General features: G+C 46.4%; 2 protein-coding genes across 5 annotated transcripts in view; one reads left to right on the top strand and one right to left on the bottom strand.

Moving 5' to 3' along the window:
* Nucleotides 1-3,069: 3,069 nt before the first annotated feature.
* On the top strand, nt 3,070-16,802 carry CNOT11 (CCR4-NOT transcription complex subunit 11). Its single transcript, XM_068969656.1, has 7 exons — nt 3,070-3,586; nt 7,754-7,918; nt 8,403-8,555; nt 11,709-11,911; nt 13,130-13,332; nt 15,747-15,843; nt 15,917-16,802. The coding sequence occupies exons 1-7, from the start codon at nt 3,070-3,072 to the stop codon at nt 16,112-16,114; spliced, it is 1,536 nt and encodes a 511-aa protein (XP_068825757.1). The 3' UTR covers nt 16,115-16,802.
* Nucleotides 15,791-17,171, bottom strand: part of RNF149 (ring finger protein 149) — a 30,886-nt gene continuing 29,505 nt past the window's right edge. For all 4 annotated transcript variants that reach the window (XM_068969659.1, XM_068969658.1, XM_068969657.1 and 1 more), the window contains one exon: nt 15,791-16,589. The gene's annotated coding sequence lies outside the window, so the exon portion shown is untranslated. The remainder of the gene's footprint in view (nt 16,590-17,171) is intronic.

The raw sequence follows: 17,171 nt of genomic DNA, 5'->3' as shown, positions 1-17,171 counted from the left end.
TCACCAGCATCAGGGCCTTTTCCAATGAGTCGGCGCTTCTCATCAGGTGGCCAAAGTACTGGAGCTGCAGCTTTGGCATCAGTCTTTCCAATGAATATTCAGGGTTTATTTCCTTTAGGATTGACTGACTTGATCTCCTTGCTGTCCAAGAGACTCTCAAGCATATTCTCCAGCACCATATATCAAAACATTATATGCTATACACCTGAAACTTATACAATGTTATATATCAATACATCTCAATAAAACTGAATTTTAAAAAATGAATGGGAAGGGAATCCAGAAAAGAGAAGATATATATATATATATATATATACATACATACATATATGTATACTGATTCACTTTGCTGTTCAGCAGAAAGTAATGCAACATTGTAAAGCGACTATACTCCAATGAACATTAATATAAAAAAAGAAGGCCACCTGACCTCAGAGGCAGAGATGGGAATGGTAGAAGCATAAGAGAAGGGACGCCAGACACCACTGGACATCACTGGGAGCCAGAAGGAGACGAGGAAGTATTCTTCCCTACAGCCTTTCGGGGTGTAGAGCCTGGCTCTGCTCACACCCTCATTTTGGAACTTTAGCTTTCAGAACTATGAGAGGATAGATTTATGTTTGTGGTTATTTGTTTCCAGGACCTGAGAGTTGTTTTCAGGGAACATGCAGGAAACCCTGGTTAAATAACCAGGAAACCCTGCTGTTAAATAACAAAAATACAACTGGGTACATTTTAGAGATCTAATTGGTTTTACTGAACCATTCACAAGTGCGGCAGCATCCCATTCAGGAAGTAGAGAGGAGCTCCCAACGACTTTAGGAAGGGAAAGGTTTTCAAAGGCAAGACAAGGAAGTCATCAGCAAAAAAACGTCATTTCAGGCATAGGTAACTCGCTTATGGGGCTTCTTAGGTGGCTCAGTGGGTAAAGAACCCGCCCGCAATGCAAGTGACACAGATTCACTCCCTGGGTCAGGAAGATTCCCTGGAGGAGGGCACGGCAACCCACTCCAGTATTCTTGCCTGGAGAATTGCACAGATAGAGGAGCCTGGCAGGTAAAAGAGTCAGGCATGACTGAAGCGACTGAGCACAGCACACAACTTGCTTATGGGGAACGGAAGGGGTCTTTGTGGCAGGCTACCTCATCTTCCTTTGGGGGATGGAGAGGGTCCACACGACCAATTACCTCATTGATGCCGACTAGAAAATTCCTGGTTAAGCCCACATTTTGGCTTCCCTGGTGGTAAAGAATCTGCCTTCTATACGGGAGACTGGGGTTCAATTCATGGATCAGGGAAGATCCCCTGGAGGAGGGAATGGCAACCCACTCCAGTATTCTTGCCTGGAGACTTCCATGGACGGAAGAGTCTGGTTGGCTGCAGTCCCTGAGGTCGCAAAGAGTGAATGACTACAACTGAATGACTAACATTCACACTTTCTGGGGGAGGATGAAGTTTTAGTTAGGTTAGTGGTGTGACCTAGGAGAAGTGACTCCATCTGGGGCCTCTGGGGTTCTTTTTAACATCAACCTAATTTTGAAAGTGCTCCTACAGGAAAAAATAATTAGTTTATTGGGGCTTGGGGGGGACATAATGTTCAAATATTTTGAAACAACTTAAAAAAAAAAAAAACCAGTAAAACTGGACTCTTTTGGTGGTGCGGTGGCTAAGACTTTGTGCTCCCAATGCAAGTGACTTGGGTTTGATCCCTGGTCAGGAAACTAGATCCCACATGCCACTACTAAAGATCCAGTATGCCACAACTGGCCAGACCTGGCACAGGCTAAATAGATAAACACATATAAAAAAAAATCTGCAGTACAAAAATAAAAAGACCAAACCCCAGTAACAAACAGACCTCCCAAACACAATAAAGTTCATTTACTGTAGTAAATAAGAATACCTTCAAGATAATTTAAATCAGTTTCCCAAGTTAGCAAGTTATGTCTGCTGCTCTTAATTGGCAGGACCTTTCTAGAGGGATATCTAACAATTTTTTAAACTTTAAAATAAATTTTATTTAGCTGCGCCAGGGCTTTGTGGTGGCACATGGAATCTTTGCTCTTCATTGCATCATGCATGATCTTAGCTCCCTGACCTGGAATCCAACCCAAGCCCTCTGTATGGGGAGAACAGTTTTAGCCACTGGACCACCAGGGAAGTCCCTCTAAGAGTCAATTCAAGAAGTCTTCAGAATAGGCATCCTCAATGACCAACCAATTTCTCTTCTTTCAATTTTATTTTAGAACTAAGGAGGCACTGAACTAGAGAATTCTCCAGTTGCCAGCATTAGTTAGGTCACACGGGATTTCCCAAACTTGAGATTCCCAAATTCCCTGGCAGAAATCCCTGCAGGGTTTTGCAGGTCTAAGGGAGGAACCGAGCAAGTCTGGGTCACATCACTCGGTGGTTCCCAGCCTGGAGCGAGCCCTAGTCACCTGGGCAGGTGTTTCTGCTTTCTCAAAACATGTTCCAGAAATTTTGTTAAAACAACTGCGTACAATAGCTCGTGTGCAGTATGACTCCATTTCTTCAAACAGTGTAGGATTGAAAATTAATTTTGGTTATGAGAAACGCATGGTCTATAGTTATTTGCATTTAAAAATCTTCTACCATGAATAGTCATGTGTGTTAATTAAGAGAGCTTTTCAGTTTCTAATATGCATTTTCCAGACGCTTATCTGGACGACGGTTTCTCCCGGGCACACTACCGGGGGCGCGCCTCTCGCTCGCGCACGCGCAGACGACAACCCAGCGCCGCTGTGGGGCTCCGCGAGACTTCCGCAGGGCGAGATCCGGGCCCCGCCGGCGGCTCGGCCCCTCCTGCAAGCCCCGCCTCAATTTCCGCCTTTTTGCTCCGCCCCCTCGGCGTCTCGGGATCTTCTCCCTGGCCTGGCTCCCGCAGCCTCGCTCTGGCTGCGCGCTGCCCTCTCTTCTACTGCCGGCTGGGTTCCAGGCTTGTTTTGTTTGCGACGCTGTCGTGCCACAGCGCGCTTTACGGCCGCAGGGACGGAGCGAGCCGGCGCCAGGGCCCCTCCGGCCGTGAAGCAGGACGGGCGAAAGAGGTTGATGCCCGGCGGCGGGGCAAGCGCGGCATCTGGCCGGCTTCTCACCGCCGCGGAGCAAAGGGGAGCCCGGGAAGCGGCGGGGTCGGCTTCCAGGAGCGGCCCGGGAAGCTCGGGCCCCGGCGGCAGAGGCGGAGCGGGCGTCCCCGGGCCGGGGAGCGGAGGCCCGGGGGGCCCCGCGGGCAGGATGAGCCTGACCCCGAAGGAGCTCTCGAGCCTGCTGAGCATCATCTCGGAGGAGGCGGGCGGCGGCAGCACCTTCGAGGGCCTGTCCAGCGCCTTCCACCACTACTTCAGCAAAGCCGACCACTTCCGTCTGGGCTCGGTGCTCGTGATGCTGCTGCAGCAGCCGGACCTGCTGCCCAGCGCGGCGCAGCGCCTCACGGCGCTCTACCTGCTCTGGGAGATGTACCGCACCGAGCCGCTCGCCGCCAACCCCTTCGCCGCTAGCTTTGCGCACTTGCTCAACCCCGCGCCGCCCGCCCGCGGCGGCCAGGAACCCGACCGGCCCCCCCTCTCAGGTACGGCTGGGACCGCCCTCCTGGAGCTGCTGGGCCTTCACCGGCCTGGGAAATCCATCGTCTCCTTTTGAAATTCCCTCCCCACCCCCTCCACCAAGTACGGACGAGTGGCAGCTTCCTGGCACCGAAAATTAACCGCTCCCCCCGCAACAGTAGGAGCCGTCAAACCGCGCAGCTTAGTGTGGGGCTTGACGCTTTTGTGGCCTCACATGCGGTTCGTTCTCGTCTAGCCCGTCAGAGGTGTGTGAAGTTGTAAGTAACGACACACTTTATCTGCCCCCGGCTTTAAGTCTCAGGAGAGTCAATGAGAAGTCATTCAGAACCGGAAGACGTGGTTGAGGCGGAGAAACACATTACGCAGGGCTTCCCCCGTGGCCCAGCGGTAAAGAACCCGGCTGCCAATGCAGGAGACACGGGTTGGACCCCTGGGTCACGAAGATCTTCTGGAGGAGGAAATGGCAACCCACTCCAGTATTCTTGCTTGGAGAATCCCATGGACAGAAGAGCCTGGCAGGCTACAGCTCATGGGGTCGCAGAGTGGGACACGACTTACCAGCTAAACAGCAAAGGATTATACTAGCCACCTTCTTGCTGTTAGGTGTCTTTGGTTAACGCGATGGGGTCACAGGATAGAAACAGCCTCGAATTCACCGCCTAGATTAGAAAACTACTGCTGGACATTATGTAAAAGGTGTGTTTTCTGCAACTTTGGTGAGACCGGTGGATTTGATGTGAGACTGCTTTTTTTATTTTGGTAACTCAAGAGCTTGTTTATGAGACTTGATTTCAGGAGAAGACCTGAAGCCAGGAGAGGAGAACGGCACAGAGGAGATAGATGGTGATGAGTGTCTGGGAGATTTAGACAGGGCCCAGTGTAGTGGGCAGAACAGGTTGTCAGAGGTGGGAAGCAGCTTGATCTCATAGTCCTTAGGCAGTGAGGAAACAGGTAAGTCACATCTTAGGAAGGGAGAGCCAGAATGTGAAGGCAGAGGATTAATGTAATACTAGAGAATGTTTTCTTGCAGGAGAGGGCTTCTACAGTTAAGCTATTCATTGTTGCTACTGGCAATTCTTCTGGATCTAAAGCATCTTCTGATTGGTTTCCTGCACGGCTCTTACCTAAAAGGGGCAACTTTTGTATTCCATGAGATGTCTGTAGGGTGCAGGTTCTGAACCTTTCAGAAAGTTTGAGAATGCCCAGAAAAATGACTGCAGGGTGTGTTGTGTGTGTGTATGTGTGTGGTCTGGTCAAACCCGCCACCCAAGATGGACAGAAACAGTGTGGGATTTGGGTCTGAGAGCCTTCTGAATTCTGTAGGATGGGTTAGGTAAAGGAACTGTGATTTATGTAATGTTATTCTCAAATGCAGTGAGTCTGAAACTAGATCTAGGCTGTTAACTGTATTGTAAACAGATTTCCCAGGGAAGAAATCCACAGATTGGTTATTTTGCTTGTCTCTGCCTCAGTTTACTTGTCTGTAAGCTGCAGATAATAATTCCGAGCTGGCAGAGTAGGCAGCTGCTTTGCAGGCATCTACCTGCAAAGCAGAAGACCAGACTTTGATCCCTGGGTCAGGAAGTTCCCCTGGAGAAGGGAATGGCAACCCCTCCAGTATTCTTGCCTGGAGAATGCCATGGACAGAGGAGCTTGGCAGGCTAGTCCATGACATGGCAAAGAGTTGCACATGATTCAGTTCAGTCGCTCAGTCGTCTCCGACTCTTTGCGACCCCATGAATCGCAGCACGCCAGGCCTCCCTGTCCATCACCATCTCCTGGAGTTCACCCAAACCCATGTCCATCGAGTTGGTGATGCCATCCAGCCATCTCATCCTCTGTCGTCCCCTTCTCCTCCTGCCCCCAATCCCTCCCAGCATCAGAGTCTTTTCCAGTGAGTCAACTCTTTGCATGCGGTGGCCAAAGTATTGGAGTTTCAGCCTCAGCATCAGTCCTTCCAATGAATACCCAGGACTGATCTCCTTTAGAATGGACTGGTTGGATCTCCTTGCAGTCCAAGGGACTCTCAAGAGTCTTCTCCAACACCACGGTTCAAAAGCATCAATTATTCGGCGCTCAGCTTTCTTCACAGTCCAACTCTCACATCCATACATGACCACTGGAAAAACCATAGCCTTGACCAGACGGACCTTTGTTGGCAAAGTAATGTCTCTGCTTTTGAATATGCTATCTAGGTTGGTCATAACTTTCCTTCCAAGGAGTAAGCATCTTTTAATTTCATGGCTGCAATCACCATCTCCAGTGATTTTGGAGCCCAAAACAATAAAGTCTGCCACTGTTTCCACTGTTTGCCCATCTATTTCCCATGAAGTGATGGGACCAGATGCCATGATGTTAGTTTTCTGAATGTTGAGCTTTAAGCCAAGTTTTTCACTCTCTTTCACTTTCATCAAGAGGCTTTTGAGTTCCTCTTCACTTTCTGCCATAAGGGTGGTGTCATCTGCATATCTGAGGTTATTGATATTTCTCCCGGCAGTCTTGATTCCAGCTTGTGCTGCTTCCAGCCCAGCGTTTCTCATGATGTACTCTGCATATAAGTTAAATAAGCAGGGTGACAATATACAGCCTTGACATACTCCTTTTCCTATTTGGAACCAGTCTGTTGTTCCATGTCCAGTTCTAACTGTTGCTTCCTGACCTGCATATAGGTTTCGGGACTAACAAACACAGAGCTGTTATGAGAAATAGAAGTAAGTGTTATTCACAATTACTGTTGGTAGAGATGGTGCTTAAATCCACAACAAAGGGACTGTCAATGACAAGGCTTACTACATTGTACATCAAGGGGCATATATAGTGGGTATATATATAGTTTTAATAAAATTAAAACTGGAGTGTAATTGCTCTACAGTATTATTAGTTTCTGCTGTGCAACAGTGTGAATCAGCTGTACGTATACAAACGTCCTCTCCCTTGTGAGCCTCCCTCCTCCTCCCCTTTAGGTCATCACAGAGCACGGAGCTGAGCTCCCAGTGCCATATATACAGCAGCTTCCCATCTAGTGGGTGTATGTTTTTTGAGCGTTTCAGGTGACTCTGCTGCAGAGCAAAGGTTGAAAATGTATCTGGATGTGAGTAGGAAGGCTTCTTCACACTCAGGAAACTTCAGTCTGGCTGAGGAAACACAAACGTGACTGTGACCCGACCTCCAGGGCTGTGCTGGGTGGCAGGTACACAGAGCATCGTGGCATGGGGAGCTTCACCCGTGGAGCCGGAGAGGGAGTGATGTTTCTGTTGGATGTTGATTAGAGGTGGTGGGAAGAGAAGGGTGCGACCCTCTCAGGTATTCAAACAGTTGTGTGTATTGTATGTTTTGAAGTCAGGACTCGGAGAAGCTAAGAGGTTTTGTGCAACCGGAATGTAGAACACAAGCGTTGGAGGGGGAAATGGGATGAGGAGAGTGCCAGGACCAGATGAGGAAGGTCTTATAACGGTGCAGAGCTACTGGTGGCTTCCTTGTCTCTTTACCTTTTACACAGTTGCTGGCTGCAGCAGAGAAGAAAAGCATTTCTGAGGACTGTAGTTTTTGATTTGTTTTGGTCTGTATACATAAACTTATCTTTGCAGGAACTGAAGCATGTTAGAAAACAGTTCTTAATAGCTCCAGTTTTTAAGTTTCATTGACATCACCACAGATCATATTGAATCATTTGACATACAACAGTCGGCCCTGTACATCTTTGGGTTCTGCATCTAAGGATTCAACCAGCCCCTTGGGGGTGTGGAGGGGGGGAGTTCCAGAAAGTTCCCAAAAACAGAACTTAAATTCTGGCAGCTGTTTACATATCATTTACATTGTACTTACCTAGCATTTACATTGTATTTACATAGCATTTACACTGTCTTAAGTATTGTAAGTAATCTGGAGTTTAAAGTATAAGGAGGATCTGTGTAGGTTACTTTCAAATACTACAGCTTTTATGTATAGGATCCAGGTATCCCTGGATTTTAGTATTTGCAGGAGGTCCTGGAACCAGTCCTTGGGATGATTCCTAAATTATATTTTCATAAATGTATGTATTTGGTTAAATGAATCTTTGATTATAATTGTCTTTAAAGATGCATGAGATGCTAGTTTTATCAGGCTCAAGATAATTTCTAAAAATAACCGTTAGCAAAATCGTCATACATTTTTTGCTTGTGTATTTACAGGGTTTTTACCTCCTATAACTCCACCAGAGAAGTTTTTTCTTTCCCAGCTCATGCTGGCACCCCCACGGGAACTCTTCAAAAAGACACCCCGGCAGATCGCCCTTATGGACGTCGGGAACATGGGCCAGTCTGTGGACATCAGCGGGCTTCAGCTCGCCCTGGCTGGTAAGGCGGAGCCACGGTTCAGGTACTCTTGTGCAGAGGCCAGTCTGCAATTCAGATGTCTTTACAGTGAGATCCAGGGACCACAGATATATTTATGGATGATGCAATTGTGTTTTCCTAACTTTAAGAAAACAACGAAATAAGCATCAATGACTAGCTACAAGGAACAGTTAAAACTACAGTGTGTATGCAACAGTATCTTATGTTTTAACAGATTTTCCCCTGGTTCCTACTGAGGTCAAATATCGTTTGAGGTGTTTATTGGCCATTCAAGCTTTTAAAAATAAAATACTCATTGAAGTCATTAGCCCATTTCCCCCCCTATTTTTAAAGACTGATTTATAGGAGTTTTAGAGAAAAAACAAAAAAGCTTGAAGCTGGCCCTTTGCTTGTGTGTTGTAGACAAGTTTCTCCGGTTACGAGCTTGTGTTTTCACCCTCCTTGTGCCGCATTTTAAAGTGTTTTTTGTTTTAATCTTGTTCAGAACGCCAGTCTGAATTGCCAACTCAAAGTAAGGCCAGCTTCCCTAGCATTCTCAGTGACCCGGACCCAGATTCGTCTAACTCTGGATTCGACAGCTCCGTTGCCTCTCAGATCACGGAAGCTTTAGTCAGTGGACCAAAGCCACCTATTGAAAGTAAATCTGATTTTATATTCTTTTGTATTCTTGGTTTTATATTAGCAGGGTCCCCCTGAGACTCTGGTGTTCTGAAACGTGTTGTTTTCGTTTATGCTGACACACGAATCTTTTAAAAATTTTATTTTATTGAAATAGTTGATTTATAGTGTTGAGGTGATTTCTGCTGTACAGCAGAGTGATTCAGTTACATGTTCTTTTTCATACTCTTTTCCATTATGGTTTCACACAGGATATTGGACTTTGTTTCCTGTGCTGTGTGGTAGGACCTCCTCCTTTATCCATTCTCTACGTAATGGTTTGCATCTGCTGCTCCCAGAATCCCACTCCACCCTGCCCCCATGGCAGCCACACGTCTGCTCTGAGTCTGTTTCAGTTCCATAGACAAGTTCATCTGTGTCTCGTTTAGATCCCACATAGCAGTGATATATTTGTCTTTATCTGACTGGTTTACTTCACTAATAGGATATCTCTAGGTCCATGTTGCTGCAAATGGCATTATTTCATTCTTTTTCTTTATCTGTTCCTCTCTCAGTGGACAGATGTTTCCATGCCTCAGCTATTGTGGACAGTGCTGCCCTGAGCACAGGGGTGCGTGTGCTTTTTTGAATTGCAGTTTTGTCGCTACAGACCCAGAAGTGGGATTGCTAGATCATATGGCAACTCGTTTTCAGTTTACTGAGAACCTCCATGATGTTCTCCACAGTGGCTGCACCAACTTACATTCCCGTCAGTAATGAAGGAGAGTTCCCTTTTCTCCACACCCTCTCCAGCTTGTTATTTGTAGATTTTAATGATGGCCATTCTGACTGGTGTGAGGTGGTACCTCATTGTAGTTTTGATTTGCATTTCTCTAGCTACGTTGAGCATCTTTTCATGTGCTTATTGGCCATCTGTATGCCTTCTCTGAAGAAATGTCTCTTCAGATCTTCAGTTCATTTTTTGATTGGGTTGATTTTTTTGCTGTTGAGATGGATGAGCTCTATGTATATTTTGGAAATTAAGCTCGTGTTGGTCGCATCATTTGCAAATATTTTTTCTCAGTCTGTAGGTTTTCTCTTACTTTTATTTATGGTTTTCTTTGCTGAAGAAAAGCTTGTAAGTCTGATTAGGTCCCATTTGTTTATTTTTGCTTTTATTTCTATTGCCTTGAGAGAATGATCTAAAAAAACATTGGTGGGATTTATGCCAGAGAATGTTAAACATGAATTTAATGAGAAACTTCTAGTATGGTGTCTGGAACATAGTAGATATGCTCAGTAGAAGTTAGTTTCTTTAATAAAAATACCGAGTTTTTTTAAAATTACATACCTATAGCTATACATTCCCTGATTTTACTGAAATGCGGTTATTTCTGTATCTTATTACCTTTTTTGTTTTATACATCTTTATTAATCTCATCATTCTCCATTAGTTTTCTGAGTCTTACGGCTCTTACTTTAATTCAAAGAAAACACCTATTGAAGCTTATGGAACTGTATTTTTTGGTTTTATAGGCTTCTGTGTGGTTTTATGATGAAGGCATGCTTTCTGCTTAGGGTAAGATTATGTCTCCGGACTATAGTGTTACCTCGAGTTTGAAACCTGCACTGTGACTCTTTATGCCATTTATAGTAGTTCTTTGGCATAAACAAGTCTCAGCTAGTCACAGTGTATGGGCAGGTCCAAGGCACAGAGGGGTTATTTAATGCTCACTGGGCACAGCGGTGACTGGCATGGGCCGCTGGAAAGGGATGTAAGAAGTAGACCAGCCAGGTATCAGGTCCGAGTCTAGCTGAACACCAAGCATCCTTACCTCATGGGGACTTTCTCTCGATCACATAAGTACTGCATCTCCTAAAACAGTAAAACACTTCCTCTTTGTTAATAGTCTGCAGAGATGCAGCGCTGGTTCTGGTGAAGAGATGGTACAGTTTAGGGTAAAGGGATGGGGCTTCCCTGGTGGCTCGGTGGTAAGGACTGCCTGCCGGCGCAGGAGACTCGGGTTCGACCCCTGGTCCAGGAAGATCCTACGTGCTGAGGAGCACCTGAGCTTGTGCAACACAACTGTTGAGCCTGTGCCCTGGAGCCCAGGAGCTACAGCTACTGAAATCTGCGTGCCTGGAGCCCATGCTTCTCTGCAGTGAGAGAAGCTGCTGAAACGAGCAGCCCAGGCGCTGCAGCTGGAGAGCAGCCCTCACTCTCCGCAACAAGAAACATCCATGTAACAACAAAGACCTAACGCAACCCCAAAAGATACAGGGATGAGTCTTAGCCAGAAAACAGACATTTTCAGTGAACTGGAGTATCCAAGACTGAAATTTGACTGGGGCTTGGTCCATGGGAGGAGACAGTCGTCTTAGGCCCTGTGTGAAAACCAAAGTGAGGGGTGAAGTTTGCTCAGGAATCCCAGCCAGTGTTTGTTTTCATTTACTTAAGGGCATTTATATCTTAGGGATCAATCTTTATAAAACAGTTGAGGTATTGAGTCACTCCCATTTTTTTTTTTTCTTTTCACTGTTTTATTAAAATGATACAGTATTTGTGAATTTATGGGTTTATGAAACTCTCCAGATTCGTTTGAGAATGTCCAGTCAACCACAGTTCTCACCTGCCCATTTTATCTATACATAATTTGCTACTGCAAGGTTTTAAGATGCAAAAATAAAACTGGTACACACTATATGGTCTCTGAATAAAATAGGGCTGAGAATAGGATGACTGAGATCAAATAGTGTTTTATTTTTCCCATCGAAAGACCTACCAGTGAACTAAGTGGTGTCCTTTTGCTACTGATCATGATTGAACCAGGAGTTGGCAGGGGGTGGTAATGCTTTCCTCTGCTCTCCAAAGATAGATAGATGTGGTCTCTGGTATAATAATTCTGTGTCAGCATTTCATTCTTTCATTTGTGTTCTGGAAAAAACCGACTTTGTCATTTCTGCTTCTGAGTTTTGAATCATTGTGACCGTGTTGTCCTTATTAAGCAACCCACTCCAGTACTCTTGCCTGAGAAATCCTGTGGACAGAAGCTGCCTGCAGGGCTACAGTCCATGGGGTCGCAGAGTCAGACATGACCGCGCATGCCCGCATGCACAGACGTGGGGTTTATACAGAAGTGAATGAGTGCTGGCCAACCCAGAGCAGCAGTCACACAGGCTCCTCTGATTGCAGGCCATTTTCGGCCAGAGTTCATTCGCCCCCCGCCTCCGCTGCATGTGTGTGAGGATGAGCTGGCCTGGCTCAACCCCACTGAGCCTGACCACACGATCCAGTGGGACAAGTCAATGTGCGTGAAGAACAGCACTGGTGTGGAGATCAAGCGAATAATGGCTAAAGCCTTCAAGAGCCCCCTGTCCTCTCCTCAGCAGACACAGGTATGTGTTTACCATCAGCATTCTCCTGTATTGAATTCACCAAGCGGTTTTGTTTCTCATAAAGTGATAAACGGCCAGTGATCCACTAGTGGGAAGTATCTTGGTCCCTGAAGCTTCGTTTGGCCTCCCACTCTGCTCACTGCACTGTGGTGGGGAAATGAGTCTGGTGCCCAAACGCCTTGCAGCTTCTGTCCGGATCAGTTCGACTCTGGGCGAGGGGTCTGAGGTGGTGCTCACTTTGGGGCACTTTGCCCTGGCTCTGCTGCTGGGTGCTTTGTGTACACTGTTGCTAAGCTGAACGGGACTTACTACCCCGGAGGGTAAGTCTGCAGTTACTCACATTTCACCAGGGAGGTAAATCAGTGCCCATCACACGGTTGGTTGGTCGTGGGTTCAAAAGGCCCTGTGCCCGACGATGAGACTTCCTTCAGGAAAGACAGGACGCTGTGGGTAGTTCCTGTTGGTGCATTTTACCCAGTTTGCACACTTCCCCATTAGAACTTGTCAGGAGGTACATCTCCAACCCGGTTTACCACCTAACACCATCTTCAGAGTCAAGTAACAGCCTTGTTCGTAGTTCACTTTGCTAACCAGTCAATCCTGAAAGAGTATGTGTGTACATGCAAGTAGATGAGGAAATAGCATAGAAAATGTATGTAAAGCAATGTACAGATTTGGCAAAAAACATTATTTTTGAGGACACAGATTTGAATAGCAGAGTGTGTGTGACCTGCACTGTCGTGTAAGCACTCCGACCCCCGCCTCCCCGCCTCCCCCAGCTGCTGGGTAGAGCTTCAGTTCCTGAGTTTCCTGATGACCTCTGTGGTCTGTGCTTTTCAGCAGTACTAGTTGGTAAGATTGTTTTTGATTATAACCAAAAACAAAAAAGAAAAAAAATCTACCTACAAGGGACTTAAGGATATTATTGTTAAAATCCAGACAGTATTGATTCTGTTTTCATGCCCAGGAGGCATCAGTGTTATCTATAAACTCTTGTGATGGTGTCTGGTTGTGATAACTGACAATTCAAATGAAAATGTCAAAATATCAAAGCATGATGATCATGGGTTTGAGGGAAGATACTGATGAAGTTGGTTCAGTGCAGGTAAATTTTATAACATTTTAAAAATAAAATATTTGGGTATTTTTATATGCAGGAAAGAGAATTTCTAACTTAACTTCTTTTTCTCTCTTTAAAAAAAACTTGATTTTATTTAGCTCCTTGGAGAGTTGGAAAAGGACCCCAAACTTGTTTATCATATTGGCCTCACTCCAGCCAAACTTCCTGACCTAGTGGAAAACAATCCTCTAGTCGCTATAGAAATGTTGCTGAAGTTAATGCAGTCAAGTCAGATCACTGAGTATTTTTCAGTTCTGGTCAATATGGATATGTCATTACACTCAATGGAAGTTGTAAATCGGTAAGTTTCTGTACTCAATCAAATGCTGGGTGGGGGTGTGTGGGGCAGGTATATAAATCCTGATTAAATGATTAGAAGGGGAAAAACTCGCAAGTTTTCCCTGACATTGTTAGTCTGAGAAAACCCATTAAATAATCTGAGCTTTAGTGTTAACTGCAAATGAATTTCGCACCCCCAAGGAAGAACTTGGAGGGTATTCTGAGCATCTAACACTATCTTAACCACTGGACCACCTGGGAAGTCGCCACCTGTGAAACCTAATTGCTAAAATTTATTTCCCTATATATGGTTATATATTCTTAGTGCTCTGTGCTTAAGTCACTCAGCCACGTCTGACTCTTTGTGCTCCCATGGACGGTAGCCCAGCAGGCTCCTCTGTCCATGGGATTTTCCAGGCAAGGATACTGGAGTGGGTTGCCATTTCCTATTCTGGGGATCTCCCTGACCCAGGGATCGAACCCAAGTCTCCTGCATCTCCTGCATTGGCAGCTGGGTTCTTTACCACTGCCCCACCTGGGGAGCTGTGTATTCTTTATCTCTACGTAAATTACAGGTGTTACATTATTTCTGTTAGTGACTGAAGCTGTATCATGGGAAGGTAGGGGCCTAGGAGCTGAGACAGTTCTGAGAATACCTTCCTAGAATTCCTGGCACTGTTCTCTGAACCGCTCTTTGACTTGGTCTCCTTGCTCTGCTGTCATCAACTGTCAGGAAAGCGACAAGAGGTCTCTCACTTTGTTATTTTGCTTGCAAGCAAGTTTTAGGTACATCACAAATTTCACAGACTTGGACATTAGCTTGGGAACCTGCTATTAAGCTGTTTATATGTAGTGTAGGTCAGGAAGATCCCCTGGAGGAGGAAATGGCAACCCACTCCAATACTCTTGCCTGGGAAATCCCACGGACAGAGGAGTCTGGCGGAGTACAGCCAATGGGGTCACAGGAGAGTCAAACACGACTTAGCAACTGAACAACAACAAATAGTGTAGCCATACAGGCAGGCTTGCCTGGTGTGGTCCCAAATTAGGCTTCTCATCCTCAGCCCCCTTCCACGTGGTGTCCTGTTTTGGGGGCTAAACAATACGGCCTTTCTGCTTACGGGGAGATCCATTCTGACTGCCAGGCAACCACACTTCAACTAGAGCGCGACCTTTGTAAGGTGGGGATTTTTGTTTTTTAACCTACTTATAGCTGTACTCGGAGAAGGCAATGGCAACCCACTTCAGTGTTCTTGCCTGGAGAATCCCAGGGACAGGAGAACCTGATGGGCTGCCGTCTGTGGGGTTGCACAGAGTTGGACACAACTGAAGCAACTTAGCAGCAGCAGCAGCATAGCTGTACTCAGCTGGGAATCCCCTGGCAGTCCACTGTTTAGGACTCAGCACTTCCACTGCCGAGGGCCAGCATTCACTCCCTTTGGTGGGGAGGGGGAACACGACTAAGATCCCAAAATCTGCATGGTGAAGCCCCCCCACAAAAGTCCTTTTAAGTTAATCAGCCGGTGGGAAAAGCCTAACTGAAAGCCCAGGGCAGGTGTGTCCTAGGGCAGCATAGATCTGGGGAGGGAGAGAGAGGAAGCATGAGGTTCTCAGCCTTCATTTTCTGTCGCTTGCAAGACCTGTTAACCTGCTGCTTCTGCTGCCTTCTCGTCTGAGCCTTTCTTCTATTTGGGTCCTCCAGGCTGACCATGCTGAGTGTTTCACTTACTGTCTAAACCACACCGTAGGCACTTTGTCCAAGGATAACTACATCCTTTTATCAGTGTGGACATGATTTCAAGGGAGGGGTCTGCTGTGGGAGCCCCACCCACCCAACTCATTGCGCATCACCCCATCCCCTGTATCACCAGCAGCCTGTGGCTGCATTTCCTTGGAGCCTTGTGGGAAAAAATTCTGTAGTCAGGTAAGTTTAGAAATGTGCCACGCCAACCCCCGATTCTACACTTCACGCAGATTATTTACTGACTTGAAGGAACTCTTCTCTCCTCGGGTCCCCATTTAAGTCATATGCCCTGTGAAGCCTTCCCACATACACTGCTCCTTGTGCAAGCGTCTGGCTCATGGAGTACTTAAGTCATGCATTGTGCTGTTCGGGTCCTTCCATGCCTGCCTTCACAGGCTCCTTGCACAGCACTCATGTGTAATCAGGTCGGTATTACTTACGTAGACTGAGTAACTGCCCACATTGTCAGAGCCTGGACAGTAACTAGGAACTACAATTCAGCCAAGACCACCCAGGGACATGGTGCTCAGCGCGTATCACACATGCTGTGCAGACCTGGGAAATGAAGTGTCACTTATTAACGGGGGTCAGTGGGGTGGGTGGCGCCAATGTTTACTTGCATAAACCATTAACCTCAGAATTTTTACTAAGTGACCGACATTAACAGGCCTGCCTTTATCTTTATGAAACAGACTAACCACGGCTGTTGATCTACCTCCTGAATTTATTCACCTTTATATATCCAATTGCATTTCTACCTGTGAACAGATTAAGGATAAATATATGCAGGTAAGTAACAATTTTTGTAACCTTTATAAATCCCTGCCCTGAAAACAGACGCTAACACAGGTTCCTTTTTCAGAATCGTCTGGTGCGTCTTGTGTGTGTGTTTCTCCAGTCTCTGATCCGTAATAAGATCATCAACGTGCAGGACTTGTTTATAGAAGTGCAGGCCTTCTGCATCGAGTTCAGCAGGATCCGCGAGGCCGCAGGCCTCTTCCGGTTGCTGAAGACCCTGGACACTGGAGAGACACCTGCCGAGACCAAGATGTCCAAGTGATGCCTCGTGGGGACCTCCCGTTCATTGTTCAGCTGTGCTGTGCTTTCCTTTTAAAACTGTCCAGACCCGTGATTGCTTGGTTTAATGCACATAAACATCACTCTCTCCACTTAGAGTCTTGCCTCCCTGGGTGACTTTTCCCTTTAGATGAATTTTGGTAGGAACCTGGAAGAAGGCGTCCTATAGTGTCTCGCTGATGGCTATCCTCAGGGAAAGGTCATCCCAAAGTCATTGCACTTGGGAGATGAGGCCGTCAGCACTGAAGAGCAACAGGCTTGTTTTTGTTTAAGATGTAAGTCATAGGCTTCTGATAAGGCTTTAGGGAGAGTAAATGAAGACCCTCTTTAAGAACATGGATTCCTGCCCCTGGGGCCTGGAGTCATCCCGGGATGGCAGTCTGACCCTTGAACTTCTCACTGGGTCCAGTGTGAGCCATGGACACACGTGTAACCTCAGGCTTGCTTTTCACAGGGACCTAAGAGACAACAGAGTAAACGCTTTTCTTGGGCTGCCCACCAACGTGGGGATTCCTAGAAACCGCCTTTGGGGGCTGTGATAGCTGGTGGCTCTCTGGGCTTTCTCTCTCGATGTTCGGTGCTCTGGGAGGACAGTCCCGGGGAGCTGTCCTCACTGAGTGGGGTGCGTGCCCTCCCTGTGGGCTCCTGTGGGCTGTTACCCCTCTTTTAACTCTGGACAACAGTGCCTTACATTAAAGTTTTCTATGAACTCTTATTATCTGATGTAGTTTTTACTTGAAGAAATCATGAAAAATCCCTCATCTACTGAGGTACTTTCAAAGCACACTCTACAGAAACCTGAGTCACTCACCTCCCAGTCCAGCTCTTAGCAAAAGTTAAAGGATATACCAAGCAGGGCAGGTTTTAAGATTAGTGTAAATTCCAGCCTTGTAATACTGGCAAAACAGTATGCCTAGATGATGAGAAATTTTAGCTTAGATATTCTCATAAAGGGAAAGGATTTATAAATCTATCAGCTTCAAAAGGACCCAGGCTGGTGTAGCAGGTATGCCTTCAGAAGTCTAAAAATGATGGCAGTA

This window comes from Capricornis sumatraensis, chromosome 1, assembly GCF_032405125.1.
Source record: "Capricornis sumatraensis isolate serow.1 chromosome 1, serow.2, whole genome shotgun sequence".
NCBI lineage: Eukaryota > Metazoa > Chordata > Mammalia > Artiodactyla > Bovidae > Capricornis > Capricornis sumatraensis.
Note: the sequence above shows the minus strand (reverse complement) of the source record. Positions and strands in the feature narration are given on the sequence as shown.